This window comes from Entamoeba nuttalli (genome assembly GCF_000257125.1).
Source record: "Entamoeba nuttalli P19 unplaced genomic scaffold asmbl_2978, whole genome shotgun sequence".
In the NCBI taxonomy this organism is placed as follows: Eukaryota; Evosea; order Mastigamoebida; family Endamoebidae; genus Entamoeba; species Entamoeba nuttalli.
The window spans coordinates 1-20,358 of NW_008575744.1; the positions used below are offsets into that span (position 1 = coordinate 1).

The 20,358-nt window shown below is 27.0% G+C and overlaps 9 protein-coding genes across 9 annotated transcripts; 6 read left to right on the forward strand and 3 right to left on the reverse strand.

The window, feature by feature from the left end:
• Positions 1-773: 773 nt before the first annotated feature.
• ENU1_050280 (actin, putative) lies at positions 774-3,065 on the forward strand (the record flags this gene model as incomplete). Its single annotated transcript, XM_008857834.1, has 1 exon — positions 774-3,065. The coding sequence occupies one exon, from the start codon at positions 774-776 to the stop codon at positions 3,063-3,065; it is 2,292 nt and encodes a 763-aa protein (XP_008856056.1).
• Positions 3,066-3,469: 404 nt separating this feature from the next.
• Positions 3,470-4,108, forward strand: ENU1_050290 (zinc finger protein, putative; the record flags this gene model as incomplete). The annotated part of the gene is made up of 1 exon (XM_008857835.1): positions 3,470-4,108. One exon carries the CDS (start codon positions 3,470-3,472, stop codon positions 4,106-4,108), a length of 639 nt encoding a protein of 212 aa, XP_008856057.1.
• Positions 4,109-5,145: 1,037 nt separating this feature from the next.
• Positions 5,146-7,737, reverse strand: ENU1_050300 (MIF4G domain containing protein; the record flags this gene model as incomplete). The annotated part of the gene is made up of 2 exons (XM_008857836.1): positions 5,146-5,301; positions 5,350-7,737. The coding sequence occupies 2 exons, from the start codon at positions 7,735-7,737 to the stop codon at positions 5,146-5,148; spliced, it is 2,544 nt and encodes an 847-aa protein (XP_008856058.1).
• A 316-nt stretch (positions 7,738-8,053) lies between these two features.
• ENU1_050310 (hypothetical protein) lies at positions 8,054-10,163 on the reverse strand (the record flags this gene model as incomplete). The annotated part of the gene is made up of 2 exons (XM_008857837.1): positions 8,054-9,960; positions 10,013-10,163. 2 exons carry the CDS (start codon positions 10,161-10,163, stop codon positions 8,054-8,056), a joined length of 2,058 nt encoding a protein of 685 aa, XP_008856059.1.
• A 1,360-nt stretch (positions 10,164-11,523) lies between these two features.
• ENU1_050320 (hypothetical protein) lies at positions 11,524-12,498 on the forward strand (the record flags this gene model as incomplete). The annotated part of the gene is made up of 1 exon (XM_008857838.1): positions 11,524-12,498. The coding sequence occupies one exon, from the start codon at positions 11,524-11,526 to the stop codon at positions 12,496-12,498; it is 975 nt and encodes a 324-aa protein (XP_008856060.1).
• Positions 12,499-12,731: 233 nt separating this feature from the next.
• On the forward strand, positions 12,732-13,745 carry ENU1_050330 (hypothetical protein; the record flags this gene model as incomplete). Its single annotated transcript, XM_008857839.1, has 1 exon — positions 12,732-13,745. One exon carries the CDS (start codon positions 12,732-12,734, stop codon positions 13,743-13,745), a length of 1,014 nt encoding a protein of 337 aa, XP_008856061.1.
• Positions 13,746-13,845: 100 nt separating this feature from the next.
• On the forward strand, positions 13,846-16,011 carry ENU1_050340 (Sec23 protein, putative; the record flags this gene model as incomplete). Its single annotated transcript, XM_008857840.1, has 1 exon — positions 13,846-16,011. One exon carries the CDS (start codon positions 13,846-13,848, stop codon positions 16,009-16,011), a length of 2,166 nt encoding a protein of 721 aa, XP_008856062.1.
• Positions 16,012-16,692: 681 nt separating this feature from the next.
• ENU1_050350 (hypothetical protein) lies at positions 16,693-17,334 on the reverse strand (the record flags this gene model as incomplete). The annotated part of the gene is made up of 1 exon (XM_008857841.1): positions 16,693-17,334. The coding sequence occupies one exon, from the start codon at positions 17,332-17,334 to the stop codon at positions 16,693-16,695; it is 642 nt and encodes a 213-aa protein (XP_008856063.1).
• A 180-nt stretch (positions 17,335-17,514) lies between these two features.
• On the forward strand, positions 17,515-20,262 carry ENU1_050360 (TPR repeat protein; the record flags this gene model as incomplete). The annotated part of the gene is made up of 1 exon (XM_008857842.1): positions 17,515-20,262. One exon carries the CDS (start codon positions 17,515-17,517, stop codon positions 20,260-20,262), a length of 2,748 nt encoding a protein of 915 aa, XP_008856064.1.
• Between the last annotated feature and the right edge of the window lie 96 nt (positions 20,263-20,358).

A 20,358-nucleotide genomic window follows, 5' to 3' on the forward strand; every position in this document is an offset into this window, starting at 1 on the left:
ACTTTTAAATACATATTCATTTTTTGTAAAATAGTATAAATTAATAACTTAACTAAAAATTTTGTAAGTAATTTAATTAAAGACATTTCAAAAATATAATAAACTTCAATATTATAATAGAAATTCTAAGTAATAAACAATGAGAATTAAACAATACCAACTTACATTAGCATTAATGAGAAAATGAAAGACTATTCTTTAAATTAAAAATTAATGAATTATAATAATTTTTTAAATAATTAAACAATGTAAGTTGTTTTTTGAATTATTTAAACATTACTAAGTACTAAATAAAGTTATTAATATAAACTAAATAATTATTAGTTAAATAAATTTGTTTTATATAAATATAGGTTAGATTATAACATAATTTGAAAAAAAAAACACAAAAAGAGTAATTATTATAATTATTTATAAATTTGTTTTATTCTTCTCAAGTTAGATTTTTAAGAAATAAAAGATAAGAAAAGAGAATAATAACAAAACAAAAAATATTTAACAACAAATTCTATAACAAATCTTTAAATAAATTACGGATAAATTAATTATAATAATTTATGGTTTTATAATAATTATTTTTAATTTAGAGCAGAGAATAGAAAAAAAAAAGATAAGGAGATAATACAATAATATAAAGAATAAATGAGGAATGAAAAACAGAAAAAAATTTTAACTAAGAAATTGTTTAAAAATTATTTAAATCTCATCATTGATTTGAGGAAATTTTTTACAAAAGAAAAAGTATTTAATCTATAAAATAGTATTTCAAGATAATGAACTTCTTTAAGAAACAGTTTAATGGTAATGAATTTATGATTAGATGTCAATGTGCTCTTCGAAGAATTAGTGCACAACAAAAGAAGTACCAAACCCACTCCAAAACTTTTAAAAAGCAAATAATAGAATTACTTCAAAATAATGAACGGGATAAAGCTTTTGATAAATGTGCATTATTAGTTCAAGAAGATTACAAAAATGAAGCTCTAACAGAACTAATTGATGTTATTGATGAATTAATGAAAAATTCAGAAATTATTGGTACACAAAGGATATGTCCTTTAGAATTAAAATCAGCATGTGGTGCTATTTTATATGCTTCTCCATATTTTCCTGATCATACTGAAATGATGGAATTGAGAAATATGTTAATTGATAAATTTGGTAAAACATTCCCAGAAGAATGTGTTAATAGTAAAGTTATTAGTCCAAAATTATTATCAAGACTTTCTTCTAAACCAGTTGACTCTGATGTTGTTAATTATTATCTTGATAGTATTGCTAAAGAAAATAATCTCACAACAGAAGAAAATAAACTTCCAGAAGAAAATCCTAATGAAATGTTACCAGCTGATGCAAGTAAATGTGAATTATCAAGATTACTAGATGGAAAACAAAATAATAAATATACATTTGGTGTATTAACTAAGAATGTTATAGGTAAAATAAAAAAAGGTGGAGATAAAGTTGAGGCATATATTTCTGGTCCAAACAATACCAAAATTATTGGAGAAGTAACTGATCTTCATGATGGTACTTATGATATTGTATTTGTACCACCATATGCTGGTAATTATCTTATTGCTGTTTATGTGAATGATAAACAAATTGAACAAATAGGTAAATTACATATATTAGAAGCTAACTCATTAGACTTAAATAAATGTATAATTGAAGGTAATGGAATTAAAGGAGGATATGTAAATGAGAAACAAAATTTCACTATTGTTGCTAAAGATTCATATGGTCAAACAATTAATCATGGAGGAGAACCTTTTGCTGCTTATATTGCTGGTCCAAATGATGTTAAAATTATTGGAGATATTACTGATCTAAAAAATGGACAATATGATGTAAGTTATGTTCCTCCTATTAAAGGTAATTATGCTATTGCAGTTTATCACAACACTACTTTGGTTCATTCTGTATTTAATTTTAGTATTCAAGAAAGAAGCACTCAACAACAATTTCCAACAGTTCAACAACATATTCAACCACAAATAACAAAGTCATTTATTCCAGTTCAAGGAAAACCAGGAGAACATTTTATTATAGATATTGGAAGTTGTTCTATTAAATCAGGATTTGAGAGTGTTGGAAATCCATCAATATTAACACCAACTGTTGTTGGAAAAAATTTACATCAAACAAGTGGATTTGTTGAACAAAATTTATATGTTGGAGATGAAGCTATTGACAAAAGAGGTATATTATCATTAGAATATCCAATGCAAAAAGAACCTATTGATTATAATAGTTTAAAACCAATTATGAAACATTCAGTGGAAGTTGCACAAGGACATCCTACTGTTGTTATAACAAATGGATTAACTCCCTTACAAATGAAGATAAATATTTCGGAAATATTATTTAATGAAGGAATTCAATCAATAAGATTTGTTGATGAAGCACAAGCCATTTCTAGACTATATAATAAACAAAGTTGTGTTATCGTAAATATCGGAGGAATGATGTCATGGGTAATTCCAGTAATTAATGGAATTGTTTATACTAATATTTCACAAAAATTACCAATTGCAGGAGTTAAGTGTACTGAAATATTAATGGCTTTACTTTCTAAAGAAGGTATTACTCTTGGAAGTACTTCTAGTGAAAAAGAAATAGCAAGACAAATTAAAGAAGCTACTGGTTACATTCAAGTTAGTCCTAATTCTTTAATACAACCAATTAATTATTCTCTTCCAGATGGAACTTCATTAACAATTGGAAATTCAAGAGTTCAATGTTTTGAACCATTGTTTAATCCACAGTTATGTGCTATGAATTGTAGTGGAATAAGTCAAATGATTGCAACTGTATTAAGAAATATAAATGGATGTACTAATGAAATTATATTAGTTGGAGGTGGAAGTTTAATAAATGGATTAAAAGAGCGTATTGAAAATGATGTTCAACAACTCTTAAACTTCAAAATAAATGTAATTGCTGAAAATAATAGAAAATTTGCTTCTTGGCTTGGAGCAAATCTTCTTGACAAAGAAAATATTGGAAAAATAATAACTCTAGACACATGGAGACAAGAAGGAGCCTTATGTCTTGATGACTAATAAGGATGCAACGATTAATTTTTTTAATAATTTTATTTTAAATATTTTTATTGGAAAATACGTGTTTGAATCATTAAAATAAAAATAGAAAAATTTCTTCATTGATTAAACCCCTCTTTTTCTTCTTTATATTCATTTTAAAGGAAATATCCCGATTTTTTCCATAAGAAGGATAAATAATAGATTCTATTTAATTCAAATAATAAAAAACCTAAAAAAACCGAAAAAATAAAAGAATTTTTATAATTAAACGGTTTATCAAAAATACATGAAGTTCAAAAATTCTCTAAAAATAAAAAATGATAAAAAATAGGAAGATTAAAAAAGGAAAAAAAACGGGAAAATAATGGAAAGAAAAAATTATAAAAAAGAAAAGAAGTAAACACGTTCAAATATTTCAATTCATGAAGAAATCAAAGGAAGACCACCGTTCAGGACTTTACCAGTCTACTCTAACTGAATCAAAACAAGAGTCTCCTTGTGGTTCTTTTACGTCTTTGGGATTTACATTTTCTCCGTACGCTGAACCATATAGACCTTCAAGAAGTGTTAATGCTTCTCCAGTTCTTTCAAGAAGAGACCAACTCTTTCAATCACTTTCAACAACAAGTGCTCCTTCTACACCTGGTCTTTCTCATTCACCACGAAGATCAACATTATCTACCTCTACAACTTGTGAAGGAGGTGGTCCTAACACAAATGGTACTATTAATACTTCATTGTATAAAACAGAACTTTGTCGTTCATTTGTTGAAACAGGAACGTGTAGGTATGGAAATAAATGTCAATTTGCTCATGGAGAGAAAGAGTTAAGACCAGTACAACGACACCCTCGTTATAAAACTGAGATTTGTCAAACATTTCATCAGACAGGGACTTGTAAATATGGAAGTAGATGTAGATTTATTCATGTATTACCAGGAGAACTTTCTCCTGCACCTGACTGTGTAGATATTTCTCAATCTCAAAATTTTTCAGATATTTCTTCAACTGATGAAGACTCAAACAGACTTCCTGTATTTGAACAGCTTTCCCACAATTAATTATTTACTTTATTTATTTTTTTTATTTCTTTACAATTTTCTTTTTTTTTTATAATTCTTTTGTCTTTTCTTTTGAATATAATGTCATTATTTTAATTACTGAAAAATTTAAACTCATCTTGGATTCGCCAGTTTAATTTAGCTTTAAGATGGTTGTTAAAAAAGAGTCCCGAGGAGGAAATGGAATACTTGATATTATTGAAGAAATTACTCCATGTACTGAAGATGATAATCGGAATGTTGATCATCACCACCCTCGTTTACTCCAACAAGATAGTGAGGGAGATGGGATATTAGAAATAGATGATGGTGTAGATTTTGTATTTTCGAAGAATGAAATAGAAATGGATTTTTCCATTTAATTAGTACATTAATTTATGTGATTTTTTAATAATGTTTATTTATTCATGTGATAGTTTTATTCAAGGATCATTCACACAATATAACGTTTAATTATATTAAAAATAATTAAATAGAAAAACAATGTTTTAATGTTCCTTTAAAAAAATAGTCATTTCTATGAGTCACTACTCCTTAATACAGCATTATTTTTAACTTTTGTTAGCGACTAACTAGTTAGTTAAGTTCTTTTATTAGACAATAACGTTTTATTTAATAACATAATTCCCAATGAAACGATCTAATTACCAACTCCTCGAAAGGTTGAACAGTACTAATTACAAAAGCTAAGAGAATGAGTTTAATTTTATTATTAGTTATTTTAATTTAACATTAGGAGTTAATGATGTTAATTTTTTTATGTTAGTTTTGATATTATAGTAATCTTTTTTTCGTGTATTTAGTTTAATGAAGTTTATAAAATATAGACATGATTTAAAAAAGAACCTTGACTTATTTAATCATAGAGAATTTTTTAAACAGTGAATTAATGTGATTAGGTACTTAATTTATTGTCTTTTTTTTTGATAACATCAATGAGGCAATTTATTATTTATTTGATTAAAGAAATTAATGAGTTACTAAAAAAAATAAAAGAAGGAATTGGTGTAGAAAAGTTATTTCTTATCACAAACAGTCTAAGCATCATCAATAAAAGAACCTTCAGTTTCATTACGTAGGGCTTCTTCATCTATAGTTTGCATTGAAGGATCAAATGATTCTCCTGGCTTAGCTAATGAAGGAGGTTTTTTAGTTTGTTTAGCCCAATTCAAATCTCTAAGATCTATTAAGTCCTATGTAGAAATTAGTTTTATGTTATTTATTGTAAAATAAAAACAAACCATTAACATGAATTTTGTTCTATTACAAATACCTTGTGGATGACTCAATGTGTATTCAATAGTTTCAAATACTTCATCCATCATAAATGAAATATCACTTGAAGAATCCCAAACTTCACCAATAATTCTAAGTAAAAGATTTAAATATTCAAATGATTGGTCTGTGCAGTCTTTAAGTAATTCTCTAATAACAGTTATCATAAAGTAAGAAGGTACAAATCCTCTAAGATTTAAATGTCCTATAAATCGAATAATAGCTGAAAAACGAATATGTGATTGAGAAAGAATACGTTGAATAACTTCAGGAGACAATGAATTTGATTTTGAAAGTAAATATGATTCTGATATATTTCTTACATTAAATTCAATATTTAGTAAATTTAATAATGTTTGTGTAAAATTTGAAGAAATAAATATTGATAATGAAACACATAAATCAGCATAAAATGGAATATATTTTAAATCACGTGATGCTTTATTTACAATTGTTTTTGCAAGATATGTAATTACACATGAATTAGAATAATCAATTGTCAATAAATCAGTAACAACCCCTGCAAATGTCATTTCACTTAATTTATTTAAGGTTGAAGTAATAAAATGTTTAATTTTATCATCTGGTTCATAATCCCCTTGTTCTGGTTTTGGATTATCTATTGGAGTTCTACTTGATATTAATTGTAATTCAGCAGTAGGTATTTTCTTAGGTAATGGTTTACTTTGTGAATAACTGAAATAACAACATACTGTTGGTGATGAATCAAGAATAGAATACGTTGATGCCACTCGATGTTCTGTTGCCATAACCAATAATTCTTTAGACCCCATTGCATGTAATTGATTATATTCTGAAATAAAAGATTGGTCTTCATTAAATTCCATTTCCATATCAATAATTTTATCTTCAACTTCTTCTGTACCAAATTCTTCATTTCTAAATAATGAATGAACTTTAATTGGTGCTTTAACTTTTTTATTCATTGGGAAGAATAGTTTAACAACACCTCCATCAATATATGTAAAACTAGGAGTTGATTGGCTTGATCCTAAATCAAGAATATCTAATGTTTCTTCCATATTTTCATATTCAATTTCCATTTTAGTTAATGATAGTTTACGTGCTACAATAGCAGAATATAATCCCCAAATTCCTCTTTCTAAATCACTTAATCTATTTGGCCCAACAAGATCAAAATATCTATTACATGTATTAAGACACCATGCTGAATATAAATTTAATAATTCTCCACAAAAGATATAATGTGTTTTAAATTTTTCACTCATATAAAGTGTTGTTGTTCTTGATTGAGTAGCAAATACTACATCAGTAGTTAACTCAAAGGGAATAAATTGAGTTATTACAACATCAGTAATTGATTCAGTTTCTGAAGGGGTTAATTCTTCAATGAAATTAATAGCACTTTTAAAATCGTCATGTGTTGGATTATTAAAGTATTGATTATTTAATTGAAAAATAGAACAACTTGTTGTAGTTGATTGAACAGTATAAACATTAAGTCCTGATAATGAATTCCTTGTTTCACAAAGAATTAATAATCCTATAAGATACGCTTTACACCACTGTAATTCTTCTTTTTGTAAAGTTAAATCAATAACAATACTTAAATACTTTTCTCTAAATTCACTCAATCCTTTTGTAATATTCATCTGTAAAAAGAGACCATTATTATATTGTGCAATAAAATCACCTGTCATATCTGTATAAATATATGTATTCATATCTTTCTTTTTTAATAACTCAAGATCAGTTTGAGGTGATAATTTAAATCTATGTAATGTTGTTTTATATAATTGATCAGTTTTTACAGACGTAAAAGAAGAAATCATTGGTAACGTAAATTTAATATTTCCAACTTTCTCCTTACTATATATTACCATTTCCATCTCAAAAAAACGAGTATCTTTCATAAGATCTCTTCCTAATGAATAAAAAGTTAATGAATTTGATGGTAATTGTACTAATGGATGATCAATAGTATAAGATAATGTGATACTACTATAAGCATCATACCCAGCAATCGTTCCTGTTAATAAGAAAATTGGAGTCAGATTCTTTGTATTTTTTTTTCTAATTAATTGCATATGTGTTGGTGATAGACTCTTAACATTTTCTAATGATGTTGCATAACAACTAGGATGTACATCACTTTTTTCTAAATAATTAACATTAACGTCTGACATAATTCCATTGAGAGATGGAACTATAATAACAAATGCCAAATCTGATGGTGCAATTTTTTGGTCAGGAGAATACATTGAATGAAGTATCATTTTAACATTTGTTTTAGCTGTTTGTGTGATACAGTTAATCTCAGCCTTAACGTCAATTTTATTTACATACAACGGAAATTCGCAGCACAGAGTCATCTTATAAAAAATGAATTAATAGTCCTTTTCTCTTCTTTTTTTTTTTCTATTGGCTTTTTTTATTTTTTATTAATTTTTTTTTTATTTCTAACTCCATTAGATAAGAGATTCTTCCTACATCCCCTTTATGAAACTTATTTTATATCAAACAGAGAATATACTAATATAACTCTTTAAGAAATTTAGTTTTTTAATAAAAATTTACCAACGAATATTTCTGGAGATTTTTATTTTTGATTATTAATCTATCTTAAAAAAAATGATTTAATTAAAAGGACATGAGTATTAAAAAACAAAAAAAAAACTTTTTTTTCAATTAAACCATTTCTTCATTTAATAATGAGACTACTTCACTATTATTAATTTCTTTAAAGAAGGTATCATTATTTTGCATTTCATCATATGTAGTTTGAAGAGCCATAACCAATTCATCTAAACTCCAACGTTCTTCAACATTCTTTAAACAATTATTAATAATAATTCTTAATTCATCTTTGAGGTTCTCACGGATTTTTGGTTTTTCACCATCTTTGATACGTTCGAATAGATCAAATTTGTTAGTAATTGTTCCATATGGTTTTTCTTTATTAATAATTTCATTTAGTACAATGCCATAACTATAAACATCTGTTTTTTCTGTTAATTCTTGAGATAGTACTTGCTCTGGAGACATATAACATTCTTCTCCTTCAGTTAGTTCTCTTACAAGTAATTTAACTCCATCAACAATACAAAAAGCCTTAGGACAAATATTTCCATGATAATGCCTTTCATTTTTTTCGTCATATTCTTTTAATTTAATAGCACATTGCAATAATACTAATAGTTTTTCTTTGTCAGTTCCTGTAACCATATTCAATGGAGTTTCTACATCCCATATTGTTTGTTGAGGCGGTGATGGTAATACAAATGTATGGCTTCTATGAAGAGAAGTACCCGCCTTCACTGTTTCAATTAATAAAGAAGGTTCACTTTCATGTGTTGAAACATCAATAGAAAGTGATTGTTCAGGTGTTAATGAAAAATTAGAAGGAGTAACAGTTCCATTAGGAAGAACTGTAATGACTACTTGTTGTTGAGAGAGTGAAGTATTAATTAAATTTATTTGTATTGGATTAGAGTAATTATCAGGGACAGCAACAGAAAGTGGGAATGAAGGAGGAAGATGAGGGGAAGGTGTAGTAATATAGTCAATAAAAAGAAAAGCAGCAACAAAACTAGTTAATGAAACAATAGTAGTAACAATAACTCTTAATATATCATTTGCAAAAGATAATTTTCCTTCATTTTCATAACATTTATGATTGAAATAAGACCATCCACTTGGACAATAACCATAAGAATCACAACCATCATAAATATAATTATGTGGAGATAATTTAGAGTTAATAGGAACTAATGCACCCATATAATAATTTTTTCTTGTAAGATAAAATGAATTTCCATTAAATGTATTAGTTGTTGCATTCAGTGTTAATACTTGTTCAAAACGAGGAGTTTTAGTAGTAAGTAAATTATCAAAAATCATAACACAACCACCTTTATTATTATTTAATGTTGGAATACCAATAATAACAAGATTTCCCATTGAATTTATAAAATTAAATGATGAAGATTTATAATGAGTTAAAGATTTAGTATTATAAAATGCAATATCATTTTTAATAAATTCATGTTGATATTGGTCTTTTAAAGAAAATATAGAAATTGAATTTAAGTCAGTAACAGCAACAAATAATGTATCAAAAATAGTCATATGAATAGGATCAGTTAAATATGTTTCACTTTTATCTTTAGTAACTTTTGGAGAACCAATATATGTAAGATTATTACTTTCTATTTTAAATACATTAATAGACCCATCATTATATTTTGTTGCTAATGTTGTTCCTCCACTTATAAGTTGAATTCCACAATTAACTGAATAAACTAAATTTTGAGTAAATTTATTAGTAAATGAGATTATTTTATTATTTGTAGAACATGCAAAAAGTAATTGATGATTAGTAGAAAATGCTGCTGGTGATGTTATTGATATATCTAATTTTTTAGATGAATATTTTAATGTTGAATGAATAACAGAATAAACTGTATTATGAATAATAATATTACTCTGTTCATTCCAAGGAATTAACAATAAATTAGTAAAGGGAGTTTTATGATCAATAATGACTTGACGATTTATTCCATCTTTTTCTAATCTAAAAACAAATTGAGTTTTGTCTAATTGTGTTAGTAGTAAATAAAAAAAAGTTTTATTAAAAACAAAACAAACTACCTCCAATAGATGAAACAATAATCCTTCTAAATTGTTTTTCTGAAATTGCTAGAATTAGTTCTTGATTTGAATCATATGATATATCAGTTAATGTAGCACTACTCAAATAAATAAATAATAATAAAAAAACTAATTTGTTCTTTTCCATAAAAAATAACTTTTTAAGTTCTTTTTATTCAAATAAGAAAATTTCAATTTGTTTTTTTAAATTATGAAAATTATTCTTTATTATCTTTTTCTATGTAAATGTTTTAATTTAAATGTATTTATTATAGAATAATAAATACATTTAAAAAATGAAATAAAAATTAGTTTTAATTCAGTATTAATAATTTAATCATATGCTTTAAAATTGTTTCTATACTTTTACTAGATGATTACTTTTATAACACTTCTATTAAATATCTATTAGTTCTTATCCTAATTAACATTAACTTCTTTTTATAACAATTTTTAACAAAAACAATTTCTTATTTCAAAAAAATATAATATTATATAATCAAAAAAGATATTTTATTAATTAAAAAGTTTTTTTGTAATTAACATTTTTTTCAATAACTAGGATAAAATTATGTTTCGTAATGTAAAAATTTAATTCTTTTTTAAAAGTCATCTGTTAAATTAATTAAAAATAGAATCATTCAATTATAGACATTTATTATAATAATTTAAGAATCATTACAAATAATATTTGACATGCGTACTTTTTATATTAACTAACTCTTCTCACAATTTTTTAAGTAAATCTATTTTTTTTCTTATCAAATAGCTCTTATACTTCTTTTTTGTGTTTTAGAACAATTTTATGAGTTTATTGAGAGAAAATCTTTTTTTTAATAAAAACAATATTTTTTGTTTAATAACTCTTTATTGAAATATTCTATAAAACTTATTACTAGTGAGGTTTAATTTCTTAAGTCAGTTTCATATTTACAATTAAGACATAAACCCAACAATTATTTGAAATCCTTTGAGAAATACTAATAATTCTTTTATTATAATTTTCTTTAATATTTTCGTCCTGTTCACTAACTGAAAACAAATCAATAACTTATAATTTAAACATATTTACATATTAAAAAAAAAGAATAAAAGAACATTAAGAAAGATTCTAAATAATTCATTTAAAATAGATAGAGTTTTTATTGAAATTTAATTCTCATGAGCTAAACAATAGGAAAATAGAATTAAAAAGAAAAACAAGTATTTCCATTGAAAACTAGAAGAAATGACATATTAGTTTTTACTAAAAAAAGTAAATTAATGAAATTAATGAATATTGAAAAGAAAAACAAACCCCCAAAAAGACTCAAACCAGAAAAAGTTAATAAGTAATCAATGAAGTTTTTTTGAATCTAATGGTGATTTAAAAGCAAAAATTCAAACTATTCTATAAAGGTCTATTCATATTTCGAACCCTATAATAGTGAATATAATTAACGATAATGAGAATATAATTTTAATCAATTATTTATTCATCTTTAAAGTATCAAAGGATTTAATTATTTATGAGTAACATTACTATTAACACAATTAATAATTACGGTATAATTTCTATTCATAAAAATGCTTCTTATCAACAAGACAATTTAGATACTAAAACCCAACGCCTTATACCTCAAAAACTTTCTGGTTTCCAAAGCTCAGAGAGTGTGTCTAAATCTGCTACACAACCACAAACACCTTGTAATCCTGCTAATTCTTTTCTTGAACCTTATTCAAAGTCATGCTCTTCTCCTGCTGATAATTTGAAGAAAGTCAAAACCGAATCAACAATTCTTAATCCTTCTGTCATTTCATTTTTATCTAAACACCACAAACAATCTTCTCTATCAACCACAAAACTAAGAAGACAAACAGTTGATGATACTATCATCAAACAGAAAAGTCCAGGTAAAACTAATCCATCTACTACGTTCACCCCATTGTCTCTTAATCTTTTTCAAGGCCCTTTTGAAATTGTTGGATTATCAAAATATGAAACAGTTCTTAAGCAATGGATTCCTTCTATTCAAATGAAATTGATATATGATAGTTCACAACAATTCTTTGATTCAAGAGGTTTTAATGAAAAAGTATGTGGAAGAAAAAATTTATTAATAATTGTTGTAAGTGGTAAATCAATATTTGGTTCATGGCACTCAAAACAAATTCCTAAAGAAAAGAAGGATGGATTTGTATATGTTAAAAATGATGAAAATCATTTTGTATTCACACTTAGAAATATTTACAATATTAATCCTACTAAATTTCTTCCTAGAGAAGTTAACAAATATAGTAAAAGTTTATGTCTTTCTGGAAGTAAAAGTTCAACCTGTATTGTAGGATGTTATTCATGTTATTTTGTAGAAACATTAGATAATGAATCAACAGTTGATTGGTCATTTTCCAGTACATATCGAGATACTAGTGGGAAAGGACATTTAATATTTACCGGGAAACAAGCATTTACTACTGATCGTTTACTTGCATTTTCTGTTTAATGAATAAAAATAATCATCAATTTATGGTTTATAAATATTTGACGTTAAAACACAATTTTTCACAAAAAAGAAATCCAGAAAAAGATTTTGTGGTAAAAGAGAAACTAATCATCTATTTTAAGAAGACTAAATGAAGAATAAAAGGAATTAGTCCTTTCTTTTTGACGTGTATTTTCTCTTCTTTAAAATTAAAAGATAAACTTCTTTTGGATTTCCATTTTATTTCTTCTCTTATGACTTCTGTTAACATCATCAACAACTATGGTATTATAAACTTTACTACTCCAAGTAATGATATCACATTCTCTTCCACTACTGGAACTCCTGTTGTTGAACCACACTATAAAATTATCAACCTCAAAACTAATGAGCATGAAACGTTACAAAAACTTGATTTCAACCAACCTAAGGTTGTTAATAGCAATAGCACTACACCAAAACCTAACATAATAGAGCGTTCTGTTGAAAATTCCTTTTCACCAAGAGATATTACTACTGAACTTACGCATTTATACACTCAAGATTCTTCACATAAACTAAGTTATCCTCAAAACTTTACTAAATCTTGCAAACACCCTTCTCTGAACCTCTCAAAAAGAAAAGAATCTGAACATTCTCCTGAAGAAACTATTAAACACCTTTCGACTAACAGACTTTCTCATTATTCTAAATTAACTCATGGAGGTATTTCTGAAGAATTTTGGAAACTTTTCTTAGATAATGAAGGACTAGGTTTATGTGATGAAATTATGAAGCAATGGACTGGATTTAAAGAAATGAAATTGATATATGATAGTTCACAACAATTCTTTGATTCAAGAGGTTTTAATGAAAAAGTATGTGGAAGAAAAAATTTATTAATAATTGTTGTAAGTGGTAAATCAATATTTGGTTCATGGCACTCAAAACAAATTCCTAAAGAAAAGAAGGATGGATTTGTATATGTTAAAAATGATGAAAATCATTTTGTATTCACACTTAGAAATATTTACAATATTAATCCTACTAAATTTCTTCCTAGAGAAGTTAATCACCACTCAAAAAGTTTATGTATTTCTGGAAGTAAGAATTCAACCTGTATTGTAGGATGTTATTCATGTTATTTTGTAGAAACATTAGATAATGAATCAACAGTTGATTGGTCATTTTCCAGTACATATCGAGATACTAGTGGGAAAGGACATTTAATATTTACCGGGAAACAAGCATTTACTACTGATCGTTTACTTGCATTCTATGGGGAGTAATTGAATTATTATTTCTTTTGTTTCAATAACAAAGTATTTTATAAGATGGGATACTATAAATAGAAAGAACTTTAACTAAAAAATATTAAATAGAAGGGTGATGAATATTGATGAAGTCGAACAAAGAGATGGAATCCGTTTTACTTGGAATACATGGGTAAGTACTAGCCAAGAAGCTCGAAAGAATCTTCATATTCCTATTGGATGTTTATATTCACCATTATTACCAAAACCTTTAATTGCAGATAGAGCTCCTATTAAGTGTAGTCATTGTGGTGCTGTTATTAATCCTTATTGTTCTGTTGATTATAACAGTAATTTATGGACTTGCTGTTTCTGTTTAACAAGAAATCAACTTCAATATCAAAATCTCCCAGAACTTCAAGTTACTACATTTGAGTATAGAGACATACAAGAAAATATTAGATATATTCCTACTTACATATTTGTTATTGATACTACCTGTACTGAACATGAACTTGAAGAGTTAAAAACTAATTTAACTACAATTATTTCACTTCTTCCACCAACAACTAGAATTGGATTAATTACATTTGGCCACTGTGTTACTGTACATAATTTGATGTGTGAAAGTGATTGTCTTATTTCTGTTGCTTTTGCTAACAAAGTTAACTCACCAATTGCTATACAATGTGGGTTATTACTTTCTCCAAATTCTAATCAATATATTATCCCTATAGAAGAATGTGAACTTACTTTTATGTCAATTATTGAATCTCTTCAAGTTGATGGATTTGATGTACCTCAAACTGAAAGACCAAAAAGAGCTACTGGTGCTGCACTTGATATTGCACAAAACATGTTAAAAGCTGTTAATATGTCTGGTCATATTATTGCTTTTGTTGCTGGACCTTGCACAGAAGGACCAGGAAAAATTATTGGAACATCACTTAATGAAACATTAAGATGTCATCAAGATATTGTTAATGAGAATACTCCTTATATGGTTGCTGCCAAACAATTCTATGATGGTGTTGCTGATAAACTTATTCAAAATGAATCAGCATGTACTATCCTTGCATGTTCTATGGACCAAACAGGATTAATGGAAATGAGAAAGTTGTATGAAGGAACGGGAGGAATTGCTTATTATTTTGAAGATTATACTCATGAAGCTTTAAGAGAAACTTTATTACGTTTATTTGATGGTCAAGTGTGGAAAAGTAACGTTGCTATTGAAGTTCAAACTTGTAAAGAAATGAAGGTTTGTGGTGCATTAGGTCCATTGACTTCAGGAAATAAGAAGACTAGTTCAGTATCACCAACTTCAGTAGCCGTTGGAGGAACTTCATTATGGAAAGCATCTGCTGCATTAAAGAATACATCCTATGCCTTTATATTTGATGTAACTAATCCACAAACTAATCCAAAAAGAACGAATGAGGTAGGATTTATTCAGTTTATTACAACTTATTATGATGAATTAGGTAGAAAATGTACACGGGCTACTACTAGTTCTAGAATGTGGACAAATCCATCTCAAGAAGGATTTGAAAAATTAGCTGCAGGATTTGATCAAGAAGCTGCTACTACTTTAATGGCTCGTTATGCTGCTTATAAAGCAGAAACTGAAGATTCAAGAGAAGCTATAAGATGGCTTGATAGAAGTTTAATTAAAATGTGTCAACGATTTGGTGATTTCAGAAAAGACGATCCAAATTCATTTAAACTATCACCAAATTTCTCTATTTATCCACAATTCATGTTCCATCTTAGAAGAAGTCATTTCTTAAAAGTTTTCAATTGTACTCCTGATGAAACGTCAGTATTTAGAGCAACCTTAAATAGAGAAACAGTTAATAATACATTAACTATGATTCAACCAACATTAGATAGTTATAAATATGGTCAACAACCAGTGCCTGTATTGCTATCTCTTCAGTCAGTCAAATCTGATGAGATTCTTTTATTAGACACATATTTCTATCTTGTTGTCTTTAGAGGTAATGCTGTTGCAGAATGGATGAAACAAAAATTAGAAGAAAAACCAGAATATGCTGGATTAAAAGATTATTATGCTTTACCAGAAGAAGATGCAAAAGAATTATCTAAAACAAGAATTCCTGCTCCAAGAATTTATGTTTGTAACCAATATTCTGGAAATCAAAGATTCTTAATGACTATTCTTGATCCTGCTGTAGCTCCAGGACAAAATAAAAATGACCTTGTCTTTACTGAAGATGTTAGTCTTGATACTTTCTTAACTCATCTTAGACAACTTGCAGTAAAAGATACTTTGAATTAACTCGATTCAAACTCTTTATTTTTGGTTTTATCATCTAATTTTGAGACTTTTTATCATTTTATTTTAACATAATATTATAAATAATTAATGTAACATAAACATTAGGTAATTGTAATACTATAATATTAATTTTAATCAATTCTTATTTGTTAAATTTGCTTTTATCATTTTATAAGAATGTTATTTGGTTTTCTACAGTGTTAAATGTAATAAATAAAAACATTAACACTTAGTTGTACTTAGACTTATTTTGTTATATAACTTCCTCTTTTTAAGAAAAAGAAATATATAAACATATTGTAAATTATCTTTTCGAATTATTATTAATGTTTTTCATTTGTTATAAATACAAAAAATTGATACAAAGAAAAAACATTTCTTATTATTAAAGAAAAATATATTATATATTATTATATTTTATATAATTTAAATTAAAATATACGACTGTGTATCGAGAGGCTTTCTGAAAAACACTCCCCGCTTAAAGTCATATTTCTATGCAACTCTAGATATTGAATGCCTTAAAACATTCAACTTTGGTTGTTGCTATAATATAATGAAAAATATAAGTTTCTTTTTCTTTAAATATCTTTTTTAACCCTATTAAACTATTTTTTAATAATAAATTAAATTATAAATATAAATTAAATTAATAAATGAATTATATTATAATACTTTTTATTAATATCCATATAGCTCATTCAATCTACTTTTTCCATCTCCTTTTTGATCTACTTTTGGTTTTACATCAGAAACTGCATCTTCTTCAATTTTTCGTTTTGTTTCAAGGATAGGTTCATTTGGTTTTCTCTTAATTCCAATACACCCACGAACTAATTCTTTTATTTTAAGCTGTTTATTAATATTGGAATTAATTTCATCCCATGTTTTGTTTGTTGGTTTAATTTTGTTAATAGCTTCAATCAATCTATGTTCTATTTCTTTTAGTTCATTAACACTTTTCTCATGTTTTAATTGGTGTTCATTCATTTTCATAAATTGGTCTAATTCATCTATCTCTTCTTCCATTTCTTTTTGTTCTTCTTCTATCACATAAATTTCAAATTTAACGTCAACTAATCGTTTTATTAAATCTTCAAAAGAACTTAATTCTTCTCCTTTATCCTCTTTTTTTGTTTGGTCATACCATTCATCATCATCACTTTCAATATAATTACCTTCTTCTCTTAATATCCTTTCTTCTTCTTCAAAAACATTTTCTCTCGGTTGTTCGTTTTCTTCAGTTTCGTCAGAATCAAATACATTTGGTTGAACTTCATTTTTGTTTTTGATAAAAATTTTTGTTATTTTTTGTTTTGACATCTTCAAATATTTCTCAGTGAATTTTATAGTTCATTTTTAATTTTCTTAATAAAAATAATAATAAAATTATGCAAGGTATTTTCTGTTTCTTCAAGAAGCAGGTCTTTTCAATAAATTTTTTCAGCATAGATTCTATCTTTAAAATAATACGAATGATAATAGATCTTGAAATAATCATTTATGTCCACCAAAAATAAAAATACTAAAATCAGTAAAATTCTCGATCAAATTGACATTAACCAACTTAAAGTATTAATTGATGAAGTTGGTGTTGTTGTGCTTCAAATTAAAAATTATGGAACTCTCAACATTGGAAATCCAGAGTTTGATGAAAGTTCTCAAGAAGATTCTGAATCTAGTTATACCACTTCTGAAAGTGGTTCTTCTTATTCAAGCGAGTCTGATGAGTCTTCTTATTCAAGTGAATCTGATGATGAAGAAATTCCAATTCAACAAGAACAAGAGAAAATTAGTCCATTAAATCCTGTTAATAATGATAACATAATTCAGTCACAAAACAAAGACTCTGATACAAACAATATTCCTAAAGAAGAAGAAGTAAATAAAAATGAAAAGGAAGAAGTAAAGAAACTTGAAGAAGAACAATTAAAAAAAGCACAAGAGGTAATTCAGAAAAAAGTTACTGCTAGCAACACACCTAAGAAAGTACTTCGTGTTGAAGAGGTTGATGAGGATGATGATTTTTCAAACAATGAAAGTGAGACTTTAAAGGCTGCTGAATATGTTGCACAAACAAAGCAATTACAAAATGGAACTAATAACCCAGTTATTGATAAAGAATTAGCAATGGGATATTTGTATGTTAATAACAATAGAGTTAAAGAAGCGGTTGACTATTTTACTGTATTCTTAAACAAATATCCTAATGTTGTTGGTGCCTTTTTAGGAAGAGGTACTGCATTTGCAATGTTAAGTAATTTTGAAAAAGCAATACAAGACTTTACATCTGCAATTAAATATGACCCAAAATGTGGAGATGCATATAAAAGAAGAGGACAAACCCTTGTTGCTTGTGGAAAGTTATATGAAGGACTTGAAGACTTTAATAAGGCTATTGAACTATCTAATGGTAAAGATGGTGATTGTTATGCACAGAGAGGAAGCGTTTATCAAATGCTTAAAAATTATGAAAAGGGAAGAGCTGATTTTAGAGAAGCTGTTAGAAAGAACTCAATGGACTTTAATTCTTGGAATCATCTTGGGTTAAATAACAATGCCCTTGGATTAGTTGCTGAGGCAGCTGATGCATATGCACGGGCATTACAAATTAAAGATGACTTTATTGAATGTTATGTAAATTTAGCTCAATTACATAAAGATGCAGGCAATTTCCAACGATCGAAAGATGTTTTCAATAAGTTGTTCAGGATGCAACCAAATCATTCTAATGGACATTATATTTGTGGTGTTCTTTATCAACAATCTGGATATCATTTAGCTGCTATTAAAGAATTTACACTTGCCATTACTAATAGAAATGAACCAATTTCTGGGATTGCAAAAGATCCAGAAAGAATGTGTGAAGCATGGAGATATCGTGGTGTCACTAGGTCCGCTTCTGGGCAGTTTAGGTTAGCTGTCAAAGATTTTGAATGTGCTATGGAACTTAAAAGTGATGATACTGCATGGTATATGAAGGAAATTGCATTATACACACATCACCACTTAAACAAACCATTTGAAGAGTGGGATTTAGAATCTTTCTATCCCTTCTTTAAAGAAGGATTTTGTAAACATCTTATTCCTGCTGCACTTCATAGATATGAAGAACAACCACCATTTGAAGAAAGTATATCTGATGTTGATGAAAAATCACTTCCAAGTCAAAACGTTATTAATAAAGTTATTATTCCTGCAATGAATATTGGTAAGTATATGCAATATGATTCTCAAGGTTTTGTTCACAACAAGGCACAATATCTTATGGCTGGTATGGCTGCAATAGAAATGGCTAAAAAGATAAGAGATGTTCTCCCAGAATGGGTGTTTGGTGGATTGACTGAAGAACAAGCTAAGCCATATATTGGTAAACTTCATTGGAGAGATGTTATGAAGATAGCTGTTAAATGGCGACAAATATCAGAGCCAAATGACCCAGTATATTGGATTGATTTATTGACTCATGAACAATTTGAAGAAGGATTTGGATCACACACACCAATGTTTATTGGACAAACAAGAGTTGTTAGATATTATTGTCAGTATCAGCGTGCATTTGAAATCTTAAAGAAATTACTTCCTGAGCAATTGAAGATAAAAGAAGATTGGGTTAAAAAAGTTCAAACAGCTAAAAACATCCAAGATATTCTTGATATAATAAAAAGTGATTTCCATGTCATAACACCTTGCAAATCTTTATACTTTGATGATCCTGACAAACCTGGCACTAAGAGAACATATGAAGGAACTAGATTAGTTGTTGAAATTAAACAACCAGTAGGATATGAATTTGCTATTAAAACACCATGTACTATGCCAAGATGGAAATTATATGACGAGGAATTAACAGAGTGTTGGAAGAATATTGTTAGACTGGTATTAACAAGAAAAGGAAAAAAGGGTGAGGAAGAAGCTTTGTTAAGAGCTATGTTTGATTTCACATTCTATTGGTACAACTTCATGCCATTAAGTCGTGGAACGGCTGCAACAGGTTTTGTGTTTATGTTGGCTATGCTTGCATCGTTAAATTACCAAATTAATAAACATATTCCAAAAGGAATGCAGACTGATTGGGAAGCTATTTTATGTGATGACCCAAAGAAGTTTGAAGACGTAATGATGGGATGGATGAAAGATTCAATAACTCAATTTGACGTTGAGTCTGTTCCCGATTTCAAAAGGGTGTTACCCACTGTAAGAAGTATTATCGAATGCTTCAACTATTGTCCACAAGTTAAATGCGAATAAATGAATATATTTGCTTTTTGGTTAGTCACATTATTAGAGTATATATTTTTTAAACTATTATACTAATAGATATTAATATTAGAAGAAGGGATATAA